At 44.6% G+C, this 17642-nt stretch overlaps 2 protein-coding genes across 8 annotated transcripts; one reads left to right on the forward strand and one right to left on the reverse strand.

Annotated features, from left to right (window-relative positions):
• Positions 1 to 239: 239 nt before the first annotated feature.
• fcf1 (FCF1 rRNA-processing protein) lies at positions 240 to 2745 on the reverse strand. The gene is made up of 8 exons (XM_076977691.1): positions 2610 to 2745; positions 2314 to 2378; positions 2112 to 2183; positions 1854 to 2002; positions 1691 to 1763; positions 1016 to 1103; positions 839 to 933; positions 240 to 356 (listed from the first exon to the last, which is right to left on the reverse strand). Exons 1-8 carry the CDS (start codon positions 2610 to 2612, stop codon positions 308 to 310), a joined length of 594 nt encoding a protein of 197 aa, XP_076833806.1. The 5' UTR covers positions 2613 to 2745; the 3' UTR covers positions 240 to 307.
• arel1 (apoptosis resistant E3 ubiquitin protein ligase 1) lies at positions 2648 to 16532 on the forward strand. 7 transcript variants are annotated; one of them, XM_076977687.1, is made up of 23 exons: positions 2747 to 2762; positions 3523 to 3621; positions 3907 to 4252; positions 4832 to 5000; positions 6824 to 7044; positions 7483 to 7554; positions 8020 to 8246; positions 8338 to 8575; positions 9073 to 9242; positions 9771 to 9951; positions 10108 to 10352; positions 10443 to 10520; positions 10620 to 10761; positions 10851 to 10972; positions 11111 to 11186; positions 11309 to 11418; positions 11639 to 11818; positions 12363 to 12488; positions 12789 to 12918; positions 13028 to 13086; positions 13207 to 13296; positions 14669 to 14844; positions 14981 to 16532. In XM_076977687.1, exons 3-23 carry the CDS (start codon positions 4105 to 4107, stop codon positions 15081 to 15083), a joined length of 3063 nt encoding a protein of 1020 aa, XP_076833802.1. In that variant the 5' UTR covers positions 2747 to 2762; positions 3523 to 3621; positions 3907 to 4104; the 3' UTR covers positions 15084 to 16532. The 7 variants fall into 7 exon arrangements, with proteins under 7 accessions (XP_076833799.1, XP_076833800.1, XP_076833801.1 ...); XM_076977684.1 differs by lacking the exon at positions 3523 to 3621 and having other exon boundaries at positions 2648 to 2762; XM_076977685.1 differs by lacking the exon at positions 3523 to 3621 and having other exon boundaries at positions 2709 to 2762; positions 3794 to 4252.
• Positions 16533 to 17642: the final 1110 nt, after the last annotated feature.

Genomic DNA, 17642 nt, shown 5'->3' on the forward strand with positions numbered 1-17642 from the left:
TCGAATACAAGTATTTATTTTACAGAATTATATAATGTTAGGCTTGATTACTTATACCCAGAATATACATCAGAAGAACAATATTTACTGACGTTTTATTGTACAAATCCTATGCATCCTTAGGTCTACCTTAACTAAAACTATGATTTTCTCAGTAGCACCCACAATGCAAATATATTTAGTTTTATATAAATCATTTGCACATAGTATAAAATGTGTGGAAAATCAGAGCAACAGGCAAATGTGCAAACACTTTAATGTACATGTGGTAAATACAAAGTAAGAAAAGACTAAACAAAATAAATTACTATAACCTGGGTGCACCGTAATCATCAGGCATTCGTTCGATGTTATACCTGTTGAAGAAAAAAAGTTATGAATAGCTTCTTTGTTGTGTACTCAATCTTTTTAAGAATTTGCAGTTTAGTAAATGTTTGCGATCTAGCATATCACGAGGAATTCATTTTAAACCTTCAGTTTAGGAGTAAATGAGCGCTTGAGTGGCTTAGTGTTTGCTATGGCACATAAAAAATATGCCTACTGCGCACATTCACACGTTGTTATTCAAAGGGTACTGTAGTTCTTGTCTCTTGGTTACTGGGACATCTCAAAGGGCTTGTACAATGTTACCAAAATAATGTTTTAGAGGGCCGCATTATGAATTATGTACAACGGGTATTACAAAGAGCATAATTCAGTAATGAATTAGGCGCCCTCTACTGGACAATAATGACAATGACATCACTACGCCAAGAGACAAACCGAGGAACGAGTCCTAACCCTTTTTTGATTGACAACTGAGCTCATAATTTTTGTGGATTTATACTGAATTTTTTACCTGTGATTAGAGATATACATGATTGGGACTCCTGGGATTTTTCGAATTCTTCTCTTTAGGTCTCTATCCACTGTAGCCACAATGTAACACTTGTGCTAAGAGAAATAAACCAGCATATTAGATGGGATTGTTCAGTTTACACGGTTGATCAGGGAACAGATGGCAGTGCTGTGTTACCTGAGTCACCCTTTGCACTAAGCAGTCATCAGCATATGTTCCTTTATGTGAACACGGCAGACGGTCAAAGCGAGGATCCTTGGCTATTCTACAAAGGCATTTGAAGAGACCATGAAAATCACAACAGAAAACCAGTAATTGTTTCAAATACAACAGGATTTCCTAGGGATCTGCCACCCATCACCCTTCAGTTTTATATATTTAGAGGATCAAATCAATGGTGTACGGTTATGTGTTTAACTGAATTGCTTATTTCTTTTGTCTTATATGGTTTATTTTACCGTAAAACACTTTGGCAGACACGTGTAGCCTTTCCAGGTGCTCTCTAAATATAAAAGACTTGTCTTTAACAAGGTTTTGAAATGTAAAATTCTACATTTTAGAAATCCCCTAGCATCTCCGGGCAAAGGCAGGGTACACCATGGGCAGGTCGCCTGGGATTGGCTCCAGCCCCCCTGGGACCCCGACTAGCAGGATTAAGCGGTACAGATAATGGATGGATGGATGGACGTCTTAGAAAAGATAACTGTGGCAACTGTAGCCACAAATTTAGTTTAACCATTTTCCACTGTCTCTTTTACAGTTTAAAACATATCAAATTAAGTTAACTGCATATATCAACATGTATTAAATATATTGAAAACTGATCAATATTTACAGTGATAAATCTTTTACCTCAAAGCAACTCTGTACTTCATTCCTAGTTTCTCGAGCTCAGCCATGACACAGTCTGTGATGCAAGGGATGCCTGAATAACACAAACGATAACATGATGTAGTTCTGCGTTTAAAAACCATGAACATTTCTGTTCATTTCTAAACAATGTGTAATTGCTCACATTTGGCATAGAGGCAGTCCATCATTGATTGTACAACATCAAGTTTTGCCTTTATGGAAAAGTTGATGAAGTTTGTATCCACAAGGATGTGATACGGAGGGCCAAGCTGAGTGTTGTACTGGAAGAACAGACACGATGGATACTTTGGCCTAAGGATGATAAAGATATTGAGTTACTTTATTACATTAAGTGTGAAGTCACTTATCAAACTACACCCAGAGCATTAGAGGGCATTTTAAATAAGTTGGGTATTCTTACACGTCTTGCTCCTTGATAGCTGATGGATCTTCTTTCTTCTTTTTCTGTGTTTTTGCTCGATCTTTCTCTTTTCTTAATGAAAAACACAAAATGCCATTCAGTATAGTGTTAGCTGGATTAAGTTAGAGGGAACTCCCATGTTAGGACGACGTACGTTGTGTCGTACGGTGGTGAATGCACTCTTAACCAAGATGATACGTACATTCTTTGATCCTTTAAGCTGATCATCCTTTTAACAGCCGCATATTTCTGCTTCTTCTGCTTCCCCTATTTCATTAAAAATATGAAATATGAGCAAAAGCATTTTTCAGCCATCAATGATGAGGGAGCTAGCTAGTAGTCTCTACCGTAGCTGTTAGCTAGTTAGTTATCTCTACCGTAGATAAATTACTAGTTTATCTGACTGCAATTCTTAGAGAAGCAGTTACCTAAAAAAACATAATTAATAAATACGTTGGTATCTATCGGGTTAATGTGTGTAACCAGTTAAAACATTACCATCTCCAGTTTGAGTGTTTGGATCAGTCGCTGTTCAGCAGAGCCTCGTGCGGCGACGGAATCGCGCGAGCTGTGTACGTCATCATCCTGCGACGACGACGGCGCCGCGCTTCTTCCGGTTGGCAACAGTGCGAGAGCCCACAGCTACACAAGGTAGGCGCGTTTGCGTTGGACATAAATGTGAAATATCATTATTATGCAATTAGATAATTTCCTATAATAAATTCCCTTATAGGAAACATTTCTTATGATGGTTAAGGTTCCGTCGTCGTTTCGGTTAACGTGCAGGCTGGCGAACTCCCTCGGTTAGCTAGCGGTACGTAGCTAGGCGGCTAGCTGGTTCATCTGTTCATCTTGTTTGTGTTTGTTGTGGTGAGTGTTGTTTTTAATCCCGAGTTAGTAGTTAACCGCATCAGATAAGATAAACCATCTGCACCAGGATGGGTTTGCTGAACAACTAGCTAGTTAGCATGCGCAAACAGTTACACGTTTATTTTCTTGTAGCTAACATCGCTGACATTGAAACATGTTGTTTTGTGCCATAAAGCAGTTATGATATTAACATGTGGATATTAGACTGGCAGCTGTAACGACCCTTCATAATAGTGCATCACGTAGGATTCAGTGGTTTCTACATATATGTCATAGATTATTTCAGAAAAGAAATGCAATGATTAAGTTGGTTCAATTAAAATCTTATGTTAGATGATTGCATTTAGGAACGAATTCCACACTTGAAACCAATAGCTCAGTTTTATATGAGACTAATAGATTTCCTCATGAATGCTATGGCAGTCACTTGACTAAATATGCAGGAGGACTGCGTTGGCTGACTTTTACACTGTAAAGGTTAATGGGTTTAGAGAACATTAGTCAGCCCTCTTCTAGCTGACCTCTTCTACATGTTTTTAAGGCCTACATCTGCAGTGTCAAGGACACAGGAACACGTGGATATGTCTAGTTTCCCCAAACCAACCTCACACGCTGCATAACGGACAAAAGAACATGCACGGTGCAGTTGTATCAAATATTAGTATAGTTCAGTATTAATTATGAACTAAGGTGATTCCAGGTCATTGTAATTAATGATTTTTTTATTTAGTTGATTGGTGCAGTTTGAGCGTATATTTAATACACTTTTCAACGACTTCTGTGTATTGAAATAATTACATTTGCTTTGGCAGGGACATATGTTTTGTTTGCATCTCTGCCAACTACAGAATTGTACATTTGCAGGCATTGTACAAACAAACTTGGAAGAACATTTTGCATTTTGGGGATTGCATTTTTCCTACAGAGGTGTTGAATTACTTCGGACGACATGGGAAAAAATACTCATGGGAAGATAGGACTGTGTCTTCCATAAACTGCAGAACTGAAGATATCGGGGGAGGAAGTGAGACTGAGGGAGAGAGAGAGGCCGGCTTCAGCCACGTGCGGTCCCGTGTTCCACTCTGAGCACGCAGAGGTGTGAGTCGAGGCTGAAGATGGTCTGATGGACCGCCGCTTCTTCCTGACCTTCATCTTTTGTTCAGTGTCGTGGGTTTTCTTCTGGGAAGCACGCTGGAAGAAAAGCAAAGAGAGTCAGATCGGAGAATGGCTGCAGGGACATGGTCTCTCCGACTACAGACACTTATTTGAAGGTCGGTGGAAGAACTATCGGAAGCACAAGGGCTGTTTTAGTTCATTTTTGGTTTGGGGTTTCTTCAGTGAAATAGGAAGGCCTTCAAAAAAAAAAAAAGAATGTGGAGCAGCTGACCATTTTGTTCTGTTTCGATTACTACTGTCGTTGAAATTTTGAACCTTAATGGTGAGCAAGAATAGTCAAAAGCATTTGGGTATCAAAGTAAAATACAAGGTTTATTAAAGACAGAAGGATCGATCGATCCAGAGATCTCCATTACAAACTAGTGTTTGAATATTTCTAGAAATTCACTTATTACAGTCTCATTATATATTTGGCTGCCAGTGGGCCAAAGATGTATTTGTAATTTTTCAGTTTTGAGAATTTGGCAGAGCACTTATTTCATATAATAAACAAATGTGCAAAAGTTAGTAGTCAGATCATTTAGTACCATAATTCTGTGGCTAGATGCAGGCCTGTTCAGTAGGCTGAATATATCAGTGTTCAAACAGACATGTAGCTCTTCCTTAAACTTATTTTACTTCTGTGCACAACTTTCTTCTTGTCAATATGTGTGTGTGTGTGTGTGTGTGTATAGATGTTCAGTCTCTTGAAGAGCTGAGTCTAAGCGTGTTGACCCGCTTGGAGGAGGTGGTGCAGGAGCAGCGGCGGTGGAGGGAGCTCGCGGAGGCTCACGTCCGGCTGCTCCGAGACTTCGCCTTTCAGGAGTGGCTGTGTTCACAGAGCCTAGAGCACTACTACCACACGTAAATCCTTAACACCACACACCACACGTAAATCCTTAACACCACACACCACGCGTAAATCCTTAACACCACACACCACGCGTAAATCCTTCACACCACGCGTAAATCCTTCACACCACGCGTAAATCCTTCACACCACGCGTAAATCCTTCACACCACGCGTAAATCCTTAACGCCACACACCACGCGTAAATCCTTAACGCCACACACCACGCGTAAATCCTTAACACCACACACCACGCGTAAATCCTTAACACCACATACCACGCGTAAATCCTTCACACCACGCGTAAATCCTTAACACCACACACCACGCGTAAATCCTTAACACCACATGTAAATCCTTAACACCACGCGTAAATCCTTAACACCACATGTAAATCCTTAACACCACACACCACGCGTAAATCCTTAACACCACACACCACGTGTTCTATCGAGTGGCGAGTCGCTTAGAACGTTCTGACAGTTTGATGGTTGGCAGACGTTTTACTCTAGTGCTGTGACTAAACAGGATGCCGGTTGTTTGGTTCTTTTTTAATCCACTAGAGGGCAGTGGTGAATACACATGCAGAATAATGAAACAGGTGAATGACATTGAGATATGGCAACTGCAGAGAAGAGGGGGTCACTGCTGCAGTGCTTGGTCCTTGTTACACTCGGAAGCGAAACACATGACACCCCTGCAATGCTGCAGTGTGTACTACAGCACTCTTACTACCACGCTCCTTCAGGGTACATTTATCTTGGACAGGTTCACATTCTTAATACTGTAACAATAGATCACACATTATTGGAACAGTTTAGACATTTGAGAGTTGCTGTTTTATTTAGTGTTTTGTTTGATAGCATATGTTGTTTTGTTTATTTGAACACATGTGAAATATGTCATGACGTTTTGTTTAATTTGTTTTTATAAGTCAACACTAGTTAAGTGTTCACATCCATATCCTCCCAATTTACTTGAACCCTTCAGACAAATATTGATCATTCTGTTATAACGGCTCATGTACACTGCAGTGTTTTCTTAAAGTGTCTCTTACAAGGAGCTCACAAACTCACCCAATGGGTTAAGTGCAACTCTGCTTTTGTCACACAAACTGGTCTTTCCTGATTGTGTACAGTGTTGTCCTAAGTATGCAAGATATGAATTGGTTTATTCTTAGCTAATATGATGTCACATAATGCTGATATGTCATTGCTATGTGCTTTGTGAATTTGTGTGAATAAATTAAGAAGTGTTATTACACCTACATGAGTGACACTAACCTACTCCGTATATTCAGTATAGTCAATTTTGATGGCAAAGAAATGTGCATAATAAGTACATATGGGGAAGTATACAAATCTTGGGGGCTGTGGATCCCGGTAGAGAGTACGCTGTGCGCAATTGGCTGCCGATTCTTGTCGGTGTGTGTGTGATTGTTTGACTGAGACTTGTACCTGTGTTAACAATTGTAAAGCGCCTTGGCTATCCTGAAAGGCGTTATATAAATTCATTCACTCATTCATTCATCTCAAGTCACTAAAATGTTGATTGTATCAGTACTTGGTATATGCAGGTACTTCATGTTTGGTGTTGAGAAATGGTATTGTTGCCTCTCTGGGCATCTGTGGCCTTCATGTGATAACGCGGAAGAAAAATCTATCAATGGTGATGTAAAATTGTAGATGTACTGTTGTGAGCCTCGTTACATGACATGGCATTAATGAATGTCTTTGTGGGAATACAGCTGTCATTAATATGCAGGTTCACGTCAGTGTGGAGCCTGGGGCGAGTGGCTGTCGAGTGTAAGGATCTCACTGCTCTTTTATTTTGGCAGTCTGAAGGCCCTTGGATGCACTAATCTGGATGACTTGGCCCAGTTTGACAGCCAGCTTCAGCTCTCCTTGGCGGCTTGGGGCTATTACTACGAGGATTACATCAAGCTGTCCACTGGAGTGAAGGTGCTCCAAGCCTCCAGGGGCAGCCGAGACCAGGACTACGAGATCCAGCTTGTGCACAGCCTCGCGGAGAGGCGTCTTAACGAGAAGTGGTCCATTGGTGAGTTCCAACATCTGAACCATGGGAATATAGCCTGTAGTGGACCAAACGTCATAATGTCGTTTTATGTGTGCATGATTGTACTAGAAGGTAGCTAAGCAAGCTCTCCACACCCCTGATGTGGAATGTGAACACATTTTTTCTCAATAGTCAGTGCTGTTAGTCAAGGCAGCTGGTGACCTCTCTGCTTCTGTAATGGGAGGAGCCCTTTTCTGGTCAGTGTTCATCATAATGGAGAAAGGCATCGCAGCTGAGCACAGAGGTAGTCGTCGTCTGCTAGAGATGAAGGGAAATTACTACAAGAGCAACCAGACAATACATGAGTTGGGGTGTAAATCAGGCTTGTATCAGATCCTGTATTCTGTGTGATGTTCTCATTCAGATTGGCAATTATTCACATAGGCTGATTGTAAAATAGCGCATGACCATGTCTTTCAGCGGGAGCGCTCATATTTGGCTGTACTGTTGCACTGTGCTTTCTGATAAGGGACCTCATGTTTTACGTGATTGGTAAGTTTTTTTTTCATCCTTTCTTTAATTTTTATTCTGAATTTAAAAAAATGTATTTATTCACCAATTCAGAATGGCAGTGAAATGTTATATAGACATACTTTTTTAATCCCCAGTGAGAAGTGGAATAGGAATAAACATAAAATGTGCCTTGCAAATACCACATATGAGTTTGATCAGTAGACAAAATACAAGACAATACATAATTACATAAGTATACAGCAGAACAATTCATCAGATGGAGTCAGCCGTCTTCTCTAGTGCCGTTTCCCTGGGAACAAGGATTATTCGACTGATTGAATTTTTTGACAATTGGTGCTTACCACAGGGAACCTTAAGATGTTGATTCCTGCAAGTTACTGCGCTTGTTCTTGTTTGCATTTGCATACGGCTACCGTTCCACCTTAAATGCTTTTGTGGGCGGGCCCGCGTCTGTCCTCGGCGCCGCCCCCCCTCTCCTCACAGGTGGAATAACCGTTTCCATCATCGCATTCGTCTTCACCATCAAGTTCCTGTGTGAGCTCGCGGCGCGCGTAGTCAGCTTCCTGCAGAATGAGGACCCGGGCCGGCGCGGAGACCGCAGCATCTATGACTACGTGCGGGGCAACTACCTGGACCCCCGCTCCTGCAAGGTCTCCTGGGACTGGAAGGAGCCCCAGGAAGTGGGACATACCATGAGCTTCCGTGTGCAGGTATACCCAGAAGGGGCCTCACAGAGGGCACAAATGCTGATGGTGCGGCGCTGGGCTGTTTTAACCCGGCGTCCGATGTTCGTCCCCTCAGCTCTTCTATAAAAACGGCCAGCCTTTCCCCGCCCGCCGGCCCGTGGGGCTCAGGGTGAACATCACTCACATAGAGCTGGCTCTGGACATCCCCGTCACCCAGGAGGTGGTCCAAGAACCCGAGTCCAACGTGGTGAAAGTGACCTTCACTGTGCGCAAGGCCGGCCGCTACGAGGTGGCCGTTAAACTGGGCGGCCTCAACGTCGCCTACAGCCCCTATTACAAGATATTCCAGCCAGGTAAGGAGGAGCACTGAGGTCATTGGAGGAGGAGCCCGCCCGTCTCCTTCCTCAGCTGTGCTTGTCTGGTTTTGCGGGTATGAGGTGATGTGGGAGTTTGTGCAGACGCGGTGGAGCTGATTTTTGCTCGACCATTCGGGGTCACGTTCTTTCTGCAGTGTTTATGGGGATAATGTTTTGTGTGGCAGCTGTGTTTACTGAAGCAGACACAGTCAGAGTGCTAAAAGCTGTTTTTGATTTCAGCTGCTTTTGTATAATATCAATATTGATTGTAAAGTTTTTAGTTGTTTGTAACGTGTACTCACTTTTGAAGTGTTTGTACTGTGTGTGTACATGACATCAAATGCTGATTTCCTTGGGCATGGGAGGCGGGGCATGGGAGGCTGGCTTGGGAGGCGGGGCTTGGGAGGCGGGACATGGGACCTCCTCCCAGTCAGGTGTGCTTCTGTCTCTTGGAGTTCTAGTGTGCCAACTTTGACCTGTGCTGTTTGTCCCAGGGACGGTGGTGCCATCCAAAACGAAGATCGCGTACCACTTCTCCACTCTGGTGCTGACATACGGCCTGCAACACACGCTGCAGGTGGAGCCTCGCGACGAGTACGGCAACCCCACCAGCAACTCCGCCTCCCTGGTGGACGAGGCCAACTACAGTGTTCATGTTCACTCAGTAAGAGCCCTTCCCAGCATGCATGACCAGGACGTGTAGCTGCATTACCCACTAAAGGGTAACTTTATCACCATTTAATGAGCACCTTGGGCACACAGAATAAGTGATCACAGTGTTCTTTCCCTCTCTGTCTTTTCATTGCTGTAAATGTTAACGCATCCTTTTGAACTCTGCTGTGCACCACATCAGCAAACCACAACACATAACCAACCACTCCATTCGTTTAGAAACGAACCAAGACCGTCTGAGCAGGTAGAACTCGGCCCGTTTCTAAACTAATTCTGGAGCGGTCCATTTGAAGTGTGAACACAGTACTAATCAGACCCATCTAAATGGACCAGATACAATTTCACAAGATGTGACACTAAATGTGCCGTGACGGAACAGATAAAAATACACAGATTTATACAACACTGATAAGTGCATTAAAGACATGGTCTGTATTCGTCTTGTGTGTCTCAACCATCAGTATGGATGGACACACCCTTATTGTGTGATCTCTGTTCCTTAACGTGTCCCTGTCCACAGCTTGGCACCGTGGAGGAGGACAGCTCAGAGGACTACTACAGCACCAGTGTGTCCTGTGTGAAGCAGCAGTGTCAGGTCCTGCTTCGGCTCACCCTCAAGAAGAAGGGCTGCTTCAGGGCGCGCATCACGTACCGGGACCAGCCGCTCAGCAACGGGGAGTTCGACATCATCGTGCTAAGCGGTGAGGACCTTTTTAGTTTTCTCCTGTTAATCTGCGAGAGCACTGAACACACAGGTGGGTGCGGGTGGGGTAGGTGTGTGTGGTGTGGGTGTTCTCCTCTTTTGACAGTTGAAATGTCCTTTTTCTGCACCTCTTCTGCTGAAATCATCACCTCAGAGAACGAGAAGAACTGCGTGGAGAAGAACGTGTCCACGCCAGGCATCAGCATCTACTTCGAGGCCTACCTCTACAGCACAGGCAACTACAGCAGCTCCCCGTGGCAGCTGCCCGCCTCCGCCCTCCTGGCCCCGCAGAGACGGCCCTCCATGGGCGACGAGGAGGACGAGCACGACTCGCCGGTGGAGGGCCAACCGGAGAAGGTCAAGAAACCAAAAAAGGTCTACTGTTACATATCGCCAAAGGTAGGCCGTTCGGGATCGGCTTTAGTGGCGTAACGCGCTCTTATTGTACCTTGGTGTTCCGTCATTCGTTTGTACGGTGTTGCGTTGCAGCAACTCTCCGTGAAGGAGTTTTACCTGAAGATTATCCCGTGGCGTCTTTTCACGTTTCGTGTGTGCCCCGGCACTAAGGTTAGTTCTGCCCTTTCCAGGATCCCAAAGACGCAGATATTTCATGCTAAAAAAACAGATCGTATGTCTGATTTCCGTTCTCCTCCCCTCTCTCTTAAGTTCACGTACCACGGGCCAGATCCCAACCATAAGCACCTGACGCTGGTGGTGGACGACGGTATCCAGCCTCCTGTGGAGCTGAGCTGCAAGGACAGAAACATCATGGCTGCCACATTTATTCGCTTCCTTCACAAGAACATCGGTGAGGGCGACCACAGGAATACACGCGGCTAAGAATGCTTAAGTGTGTTAACGAGTTTGATGGTTTTGCTCTGCTTGTTTGGCCCACAGGAGGCTCCGAGACGTTTCAGGACAAGGTCAGCTTTTTCCAGCGTGAGCTCAGGCACATCCATTCCAAGAGGCCTCGGACCAAGACCTGCCTGAAGATCAGCCGCCACTCCATCCTCGACTCTGTGAGTCAGCTCTGCTCACACGGCTCTAGAGTTCTTCACCTGAGGAAATGTCCCCGTGGTGCTGCTTGATGAAGGTCGTGAGGTTCACCTTGACTGACACAAATCATGTTATATTTTTTGTGTGTTTGTTTGTTTTAGTCTCTTAAGGCCACTAGGAACTTTTCCGTGTCAGACTGGAGTAAGAACTTTGAGGTGGTGTTTCAGGATGAAGAAGGTCTGTTCATAACCAATTAAAGATGGTTTGTGGAATTGAGATCCTCAAATGGTACATGGTGATAAGAACCTGTGTGTGTGTGTGTGTGTGTGTGTGTGTGTGTGTGTGTGTGTCGCCTGTAGCGCTGGACTGGGGAGGACCGAGGCGGGAGTGGTTTGAGCTTGTATGCAAGACTCTGTTTGACACCAACAACCAGCTGTTCACGCGATTCAGTGATAACAACCAGGGTCTGGTACGCATCAGTATCTCACAGCCACACAACTTTGCCTGTCCTGCTTTCAGAAGTCGGACCAGAGCAACCACAGATACATTAACCACATACATTTTTTATGTGCCAATAAAATAACATCCAAGTTGCTAATTTCCTGCTGGAGGACGTATTGAGAAAGTGGTGTGTGTTATATGAACCGAGGAGAGGCTCGTAACTGTGTGTGCGTGTCTGCGTGCGGCAGGTCCACCCTAACGCAGAGCGGCCCCCTCACCTCAGGCTGAAGATGTACGAGTTTGCGGGCCGCGTGGTGGGGAAGTGTCTGTACGAGTCCGCGCTGGGCGGGGCTTACAAGCAGCTGGTGCGCGCCAGGTTCACTCGCTCCTTCCTGGCCCAGATCATTGGCCTGCGCATGAACTACAAGGTAATGGGCTCTCTGCTACACCCATCACACAGGGTGCCCGGAGCTGCTACACATTCACGCGTCTCCCCAGTCTGCAGTATGACAGACTGTTTGACGAAATCCAGCAATGTTTATAGACATCTATTGTAGAATATACATTTAATTGAAAAACAGTGTGCGTAAATACTTGTCAGGGGTTATAATTCTCTCTTTATGTTTTCAATAAATTCTGTAGAACTGAAGTCATAAATCTGTCCGTGGAGCATGTGTGTTGCTGTGACAGTCATGTCATCACCTCGTGTGACTTTTCCTGAGGGCCTCTGTTAAAAGCCTCCCGAGGCCACAGGCCTCCCCTCCGCTCCTCTCCTCTCCTCCCGGCCTTTGCTCCGAGCCGAGCCGCACTTTCCTGCTGTTGTTGTGGTTCACGTTTGAAGGCCAGCCGCTCCGGCCGCCGGCTAAGGACATGCACATTTTTTCAGATGGGGGTAATGCCTGTTTGTTTTACTTTACACGTCCGACTGGTTTCAATCTCTCCTCCCCCGCCCCACCCTGTTCTCCACGGCAGTACTTTGAGACGGACGATCCTGAGTTCTACAAGACCAAGGTCTGCTTCCTGCTAAACAATGACGTGAGCGAAATGGACCTTGTGTTTGCTGAAGAGAAGTACAGCAAGTCAGGGCAGCTGGAGAAGGTGACAATCATTTGCCATCCTGCCCAAAAGCGCTCTCTCTCTCCCTCTCTCTCTCTCTCTCTCTCTCTCTCTCTCCCTCTCTCTCCCTCTCCCTCTCCACAACATCTAGTCTCCCACAGTCATGCTCACCAACACGCAAGACAGCACCTTTCATTCTAATGCCAGGTGGGGGGAGAGAATTCATTTGCATGTTAAGTATGTTTTCAAAGTACTAGGTGTGAAATTGCAGATATGGCGCTATCGCGAGTTTGTGTGTGTGCGTCCCTGAGCCTGAGCGAGAATGTGCTCTGATGTGTCCAGGTGGTGGAGCTGATCTCGGGAGGGGCTCAGATCGCTGTGACTAACGAGAACAAGATGCATTACCTGAATCTCCTGGCTCAGTACCGACTGGCCAGTCAGGTGCGGGACGAGGTGGAGCACTTCCTCAAAGGTAGGAGTGTGTAGGAGTGTGTAGGAGTGTACTCAGCTCCAGCACAGCTCGCGGGGTCTTCTCTCAGTGTGTGGGTTCAGAACTAACACCACCATTCTGTCACGCTCAGGTCTTAATGAACTTGTTCCCGAGAACCTCTTGGCCATATTTGATGAGAATGAGTTGGAGGTAATCCTATCAATTTTTGTCAACATGGATAAACAGTGGTTTGTTTTACTTTGTAACGGAGGTGTGTGTGTGTGTGTGTGTCATTAAAATGCAGCTGTTTTTGTTCTCTTCTTTGCACAGTTGCTGATGTGTGGCACTGGAGACATTAATGTGCAGGACTTCAAGGCCCATGCTGTTCTAGTGGGGGGCTCGTGGCATTTCCGGGAGAAGGTGTGTGTCCTCCGCACGCTGCTCCAGGCCCTGGTGGTGTTGGCTTTGCCCCATACAGGCCTGATAGTTTTCAGGCGCCACCGACGTACCAACGTGTCCGCGAGAAAAAAAAATTTGAGGGGGGGGGGGGGAGGAATCCGTCAAATCATAATGATAAATCACACGCGCGCGCATGCTATCTGTTTTGAGGCCGAAATATGATCCTTATGATCCTTACGAGGTTCCCAAGTTACGATTTTCCGTGGTTACTACACATCTCCCATTTACTGTATAAAGCCTCTTTGGGCCTAAGTGGTTCTGCGTCATAAACGGAACTTGGTGTTTGGTGTGCGCGGCGTCAGGATTAGTTAAACGCAGCTATGGATAAAGGTATTTGCCAAAAGGCTAGCTTTAGGATAGGATAACTGCGTATAGTACGTTATTTACGTACAGTATGTACGTATGTTCCGATTTAGACCGAAAATCGATTTACGACGGATCAACGTCGTAACCCGGGGACCGCCTGTATTTCAGACATCGGAAGAGCTTCAGAGGTCGATACAAGATAAATTCACTATTTTATCTTTGTTCTGATTAAGTTTAATTTTTATCAGAAATATAAGAAAGTGTTTTTTTTTTTTTGAGCCGGTACAGGTGGTCAGATGATCTGGTTCATCATGGCCGCCTTACGGCGTAAGGTGTAATACATGAACAAAAGCACAAAATGTATGTCCTAATAAACCAACACAAAATATTTATTAAATATTTTATATATTAAAACTTACTATAATCATAATACTTGTAATTCTTTTAAACTTTATTTGCATAATTTCTTTGAGTTGTCTGGTATCCTATAATTTACTAACAGTAATGAATAAATAATTAATCATGCCTGTTTTTAACATATTGTGTCTAATCTAAATCTTTAGGTTACAGCATTTTCTCAGAATATTAATAGAAATTAGTTTTTTATTTAACTATAATGATTACCTGACTTATTAATTTATCTAAAGATTAATTATTAAATATTCTAAATATGGTACACTAACACTCCACAGCCCCCAAGCCCCCCCGCTCAGAAAAAGTTCAGGCTCAGGAATTTTTCCCACTATCACCCCTGCCCATGGACTGTTCAGATACTTTTGATCAAGTTAAAAGTGTTAGGCGTGGAAAAATGAGATACAAAAAACGAATGATCTGTTTTACATTCAACAAATAATTATGGTTTTAATTCCGTTTCAAAAGCCCAGCTCTTCTCTTTTAGTTTGTTGTTTCATTTGTAGTCTGATCATTTTCTCCTTCACAGCAGGCCTCAGCGCTCAGTAGTAGACCAAACACATGTCCCTCTCCCAGCTCTCTGCTCACGTGTGTGTGTGTGTGTGTGTGTGTGTAGGTGATGAAGTGGTTCTGGGCTGTGGTGTCCTCCTTCACTCAGGAAGAGCTAGCACGCCTGCTCCAGTTCACCACCGGCTCCTCCCAGCTCCCCCCCGGGGGCTTCAACACACTCTGCCCCTCCTTTCAGATCATAGCAGCCCCCACACACAGCACCTTGCCAACTGCACACACCTGGTAGGTACACACACACACATTTACATCTACTGACATGAACCCAGAGTCCTTGTCCTCTACACGTCTGCGCCTGCAGCTGTGTTTTACATCATTTGATGTCAGTGGTGATTGGTTTCTCTCTTCTTCTCTTTCCTAGTTTTAACCAGCTGTGCCTCCCCACCTATGACTCCTATGAGGAGCTACACAAACTGCTGAAGCTGGCCATCAGTGAGGGCAGCGAGGGCTTCGGCATGCTCTGACCACATACTGAAGAAGTCTCTCTCTCTCTCTCTCTCTCTCTCTCTCTCTCTCTCCCCTGCTTTTTCACGATGTCTCGTGTTCTGCGTCTGCCCTTCCCTCTCTGCCCTTCACTGAGTGAGCTGCTGTATATGAGCCAATGCACCTTTTGCCTCCAAAAACAGACCTCTAAGCCCGAGCCCTCCTGGACATCCAGATCTTCTCTTTTAAGCAGGACCTTCAAAGAGGACGTTACACATGATCCTGAGCTGCCTTCGGCTAATTCCAGTGGATGCTGGAGCTTTGTACAAATGTAAACATTTTTTTGTATTGTTAAAAAAAAAAAAAAAAAAAAAAGAAAAGGAAAAAAGAATGACAGATATGTTTTATTGTAGATGGTACACTTGCTACATTTTATGCAAGTCATTAAAACATGAGGGCCCATGTAAGCTAATATCACATTTGGCATTACTACACCTGAGATTATGGGAGTTTTCAGACGGGGTGTGTGGGTCTTCAACATACTCACTGCTCTTTGGCCTTATCTGATCAGGGAAGGTTGTGTGTATATATATATATTCTGCTGTGAATTTTTGCAAATTGTGTATATAAGTATAAATGCTCTCATTTCACTTTTTTTTTTCCTGAGTCCTTTTGAAAGACATTGGCCGATCAGCCAAGGAGGTTTCTCATTTAGTGGCCTGTTCTGGTGCCCTCCTAGCCGCCTGCCTCGTCTCCGTTCCTCCTCTTGTGTTTGCGTGTTTGTTCTGCCCGTGCGGTGGCCTGGCTGTTTGCCGTGCTGCAGTGATTGGCGCTGTGTTCGGGCGTTTCTCCTGTGCTCACTGAGGGCAGCTCTGCGGACTTCACCTATTCATCCATAGTGATCTGGAGCACTGGCTGGAAAAGCTCACAGCCTTTTTTCTCCTGGGTGACGCTCCCACCCCCGGACACCATCTATGCATCTTCAGCAAGCCCAGTTTGTGGAGAAATGTTTGGTTTCTGTGGTGTGGTTGCATAAGGACGAGGGGTGTTGTGCTACAATGCAAAAGGTTTCAAATCTTCTGTAGTTCTTGAGCTTTTTTAAATTGTTTATTTACTTATTTATTTCACCGTGTGTACGTCACCACTGAGCAATGGTGTGACGGGATGCTTGTGTCGATGAAATGGCTGCTTTGTGGAACGTGACTCTGAATGCTAGACAGATGCTCTGCGTCTTCTCAATTGTTTTGCATCTGTTGTTTCCCAGTTCACCTTGGACATTGTTTCCACTAAGGCTTGTTTTTGTTTCAGTTTGTTCTTCGTATGTATCAAAGCAGATTTCTGTTACTCATCTCAGAACCAGCCACTCGGAGGTTTATGTCTACCTCTATGCTGAGGCTTCTGAATACAAGAGCTGGTACTGTTACCACATTTAAGCAAATTACTTCCAAATGACTGATCTGAGAACAGTGTTTGTTAGCTGCCCCCCCCCCCCCCCCCCCCCCCCCCCCCAAAAAAAAAAGAGCTTGATCAGAAAGAGAACTGATTTCAGTCTCCACTTGGGTAAAGCTCTAAATGCTGTGCTCCTCCTTTGCCTCCATCTTGTGTAATGTGTTTTATGTGCGTACTCATTTGCAGAGCCTACACACTGTTCTCAAATGTACCAACATATACTGTACATCCTATGTAACCTTGCTTCAAGGCAAAACACAGCTGCTGTTAACTTTGGCGCTAATTTCCAGTTCAGTAGTCCATAGAGGATTGTGTCATACAGAATAAACCTTATTAAGTGACTGAAAGTTAAACTCAAGAATGAGTTATAGACCTTTTGATCTTCTCTGGCCCATGATGCCACCAAGAAGCTCTGCGTGTGAGCTCCCTTCAGGGACGGTGCTCTCGCCCTCGGACGGTCGAATGCTCCGTTTGGCCTGAGGAGTTTCCACTTCTCTCGGCTGTAGGAACTGTGGGGTGTGGTTGGACCGAGAATGAAATCACTGCATATGGTTCACACTGTGCACGATGGCCAAGGCTCATCAAGAATGACATAAGTCGCCTTATTTTTAAAAACCGCGGTGGCTAAGAAGCACACGGTCTGTGTCATTGCTTCAGGCTTATTAAGACTTCTGTGACCACAAGTCACCGGGGGCAAAAGAGATACACAAGTGTACCATTTCTCATCGCTTATAACAACTTTGGCTACATCTGGTTTTGTATTTTTTACTTTTCAAGTGCAAAGCATTTAAGTTCCTATTGGAAAGTTTGAGAAGACGATTCAAGTTTGCCTCACTGTTGAACTGGGATGTATATAGTGTATGGTAGATGAAGGCTTTGGGTCATGCTGAGAGCTGTTTTGCTCTGATCTGCAGAATGTCTTTGGTTTTCAGCACTCTGTTCTGGAAACGGCGTCAACCCTGTTGTTTATGTGACAAAATAAAAAGTGAAGTTTATGACCGTCGTCTCTAATTAGATGATTGTTTTGTGGGAGGGGTGTGTGTTTGCTCTTTACCTTCAATGCACTTTTGTTAACAGGCTGAGCAGGAACTGATCATTTATCATGTTCTTCCACGGTATACATTCTTACCTTCTCTGTTGGGAATTGAGGC

This window comes from Brachyhypopomus gauderio, chromosome 17, assembly GCF_052324685.1.
Source record: "Brachyhypopomus gauderio isolate BG-103 chromosome 17, BGAUD_0.2, whole genome shotgun sequence".
NCBI lineage: Eukaryota > Metazoa > Chordata > Actinopteri > Gymnotiformes > Hypopomidae > Brachyhypopomus > Brachyhypopomus gauderio.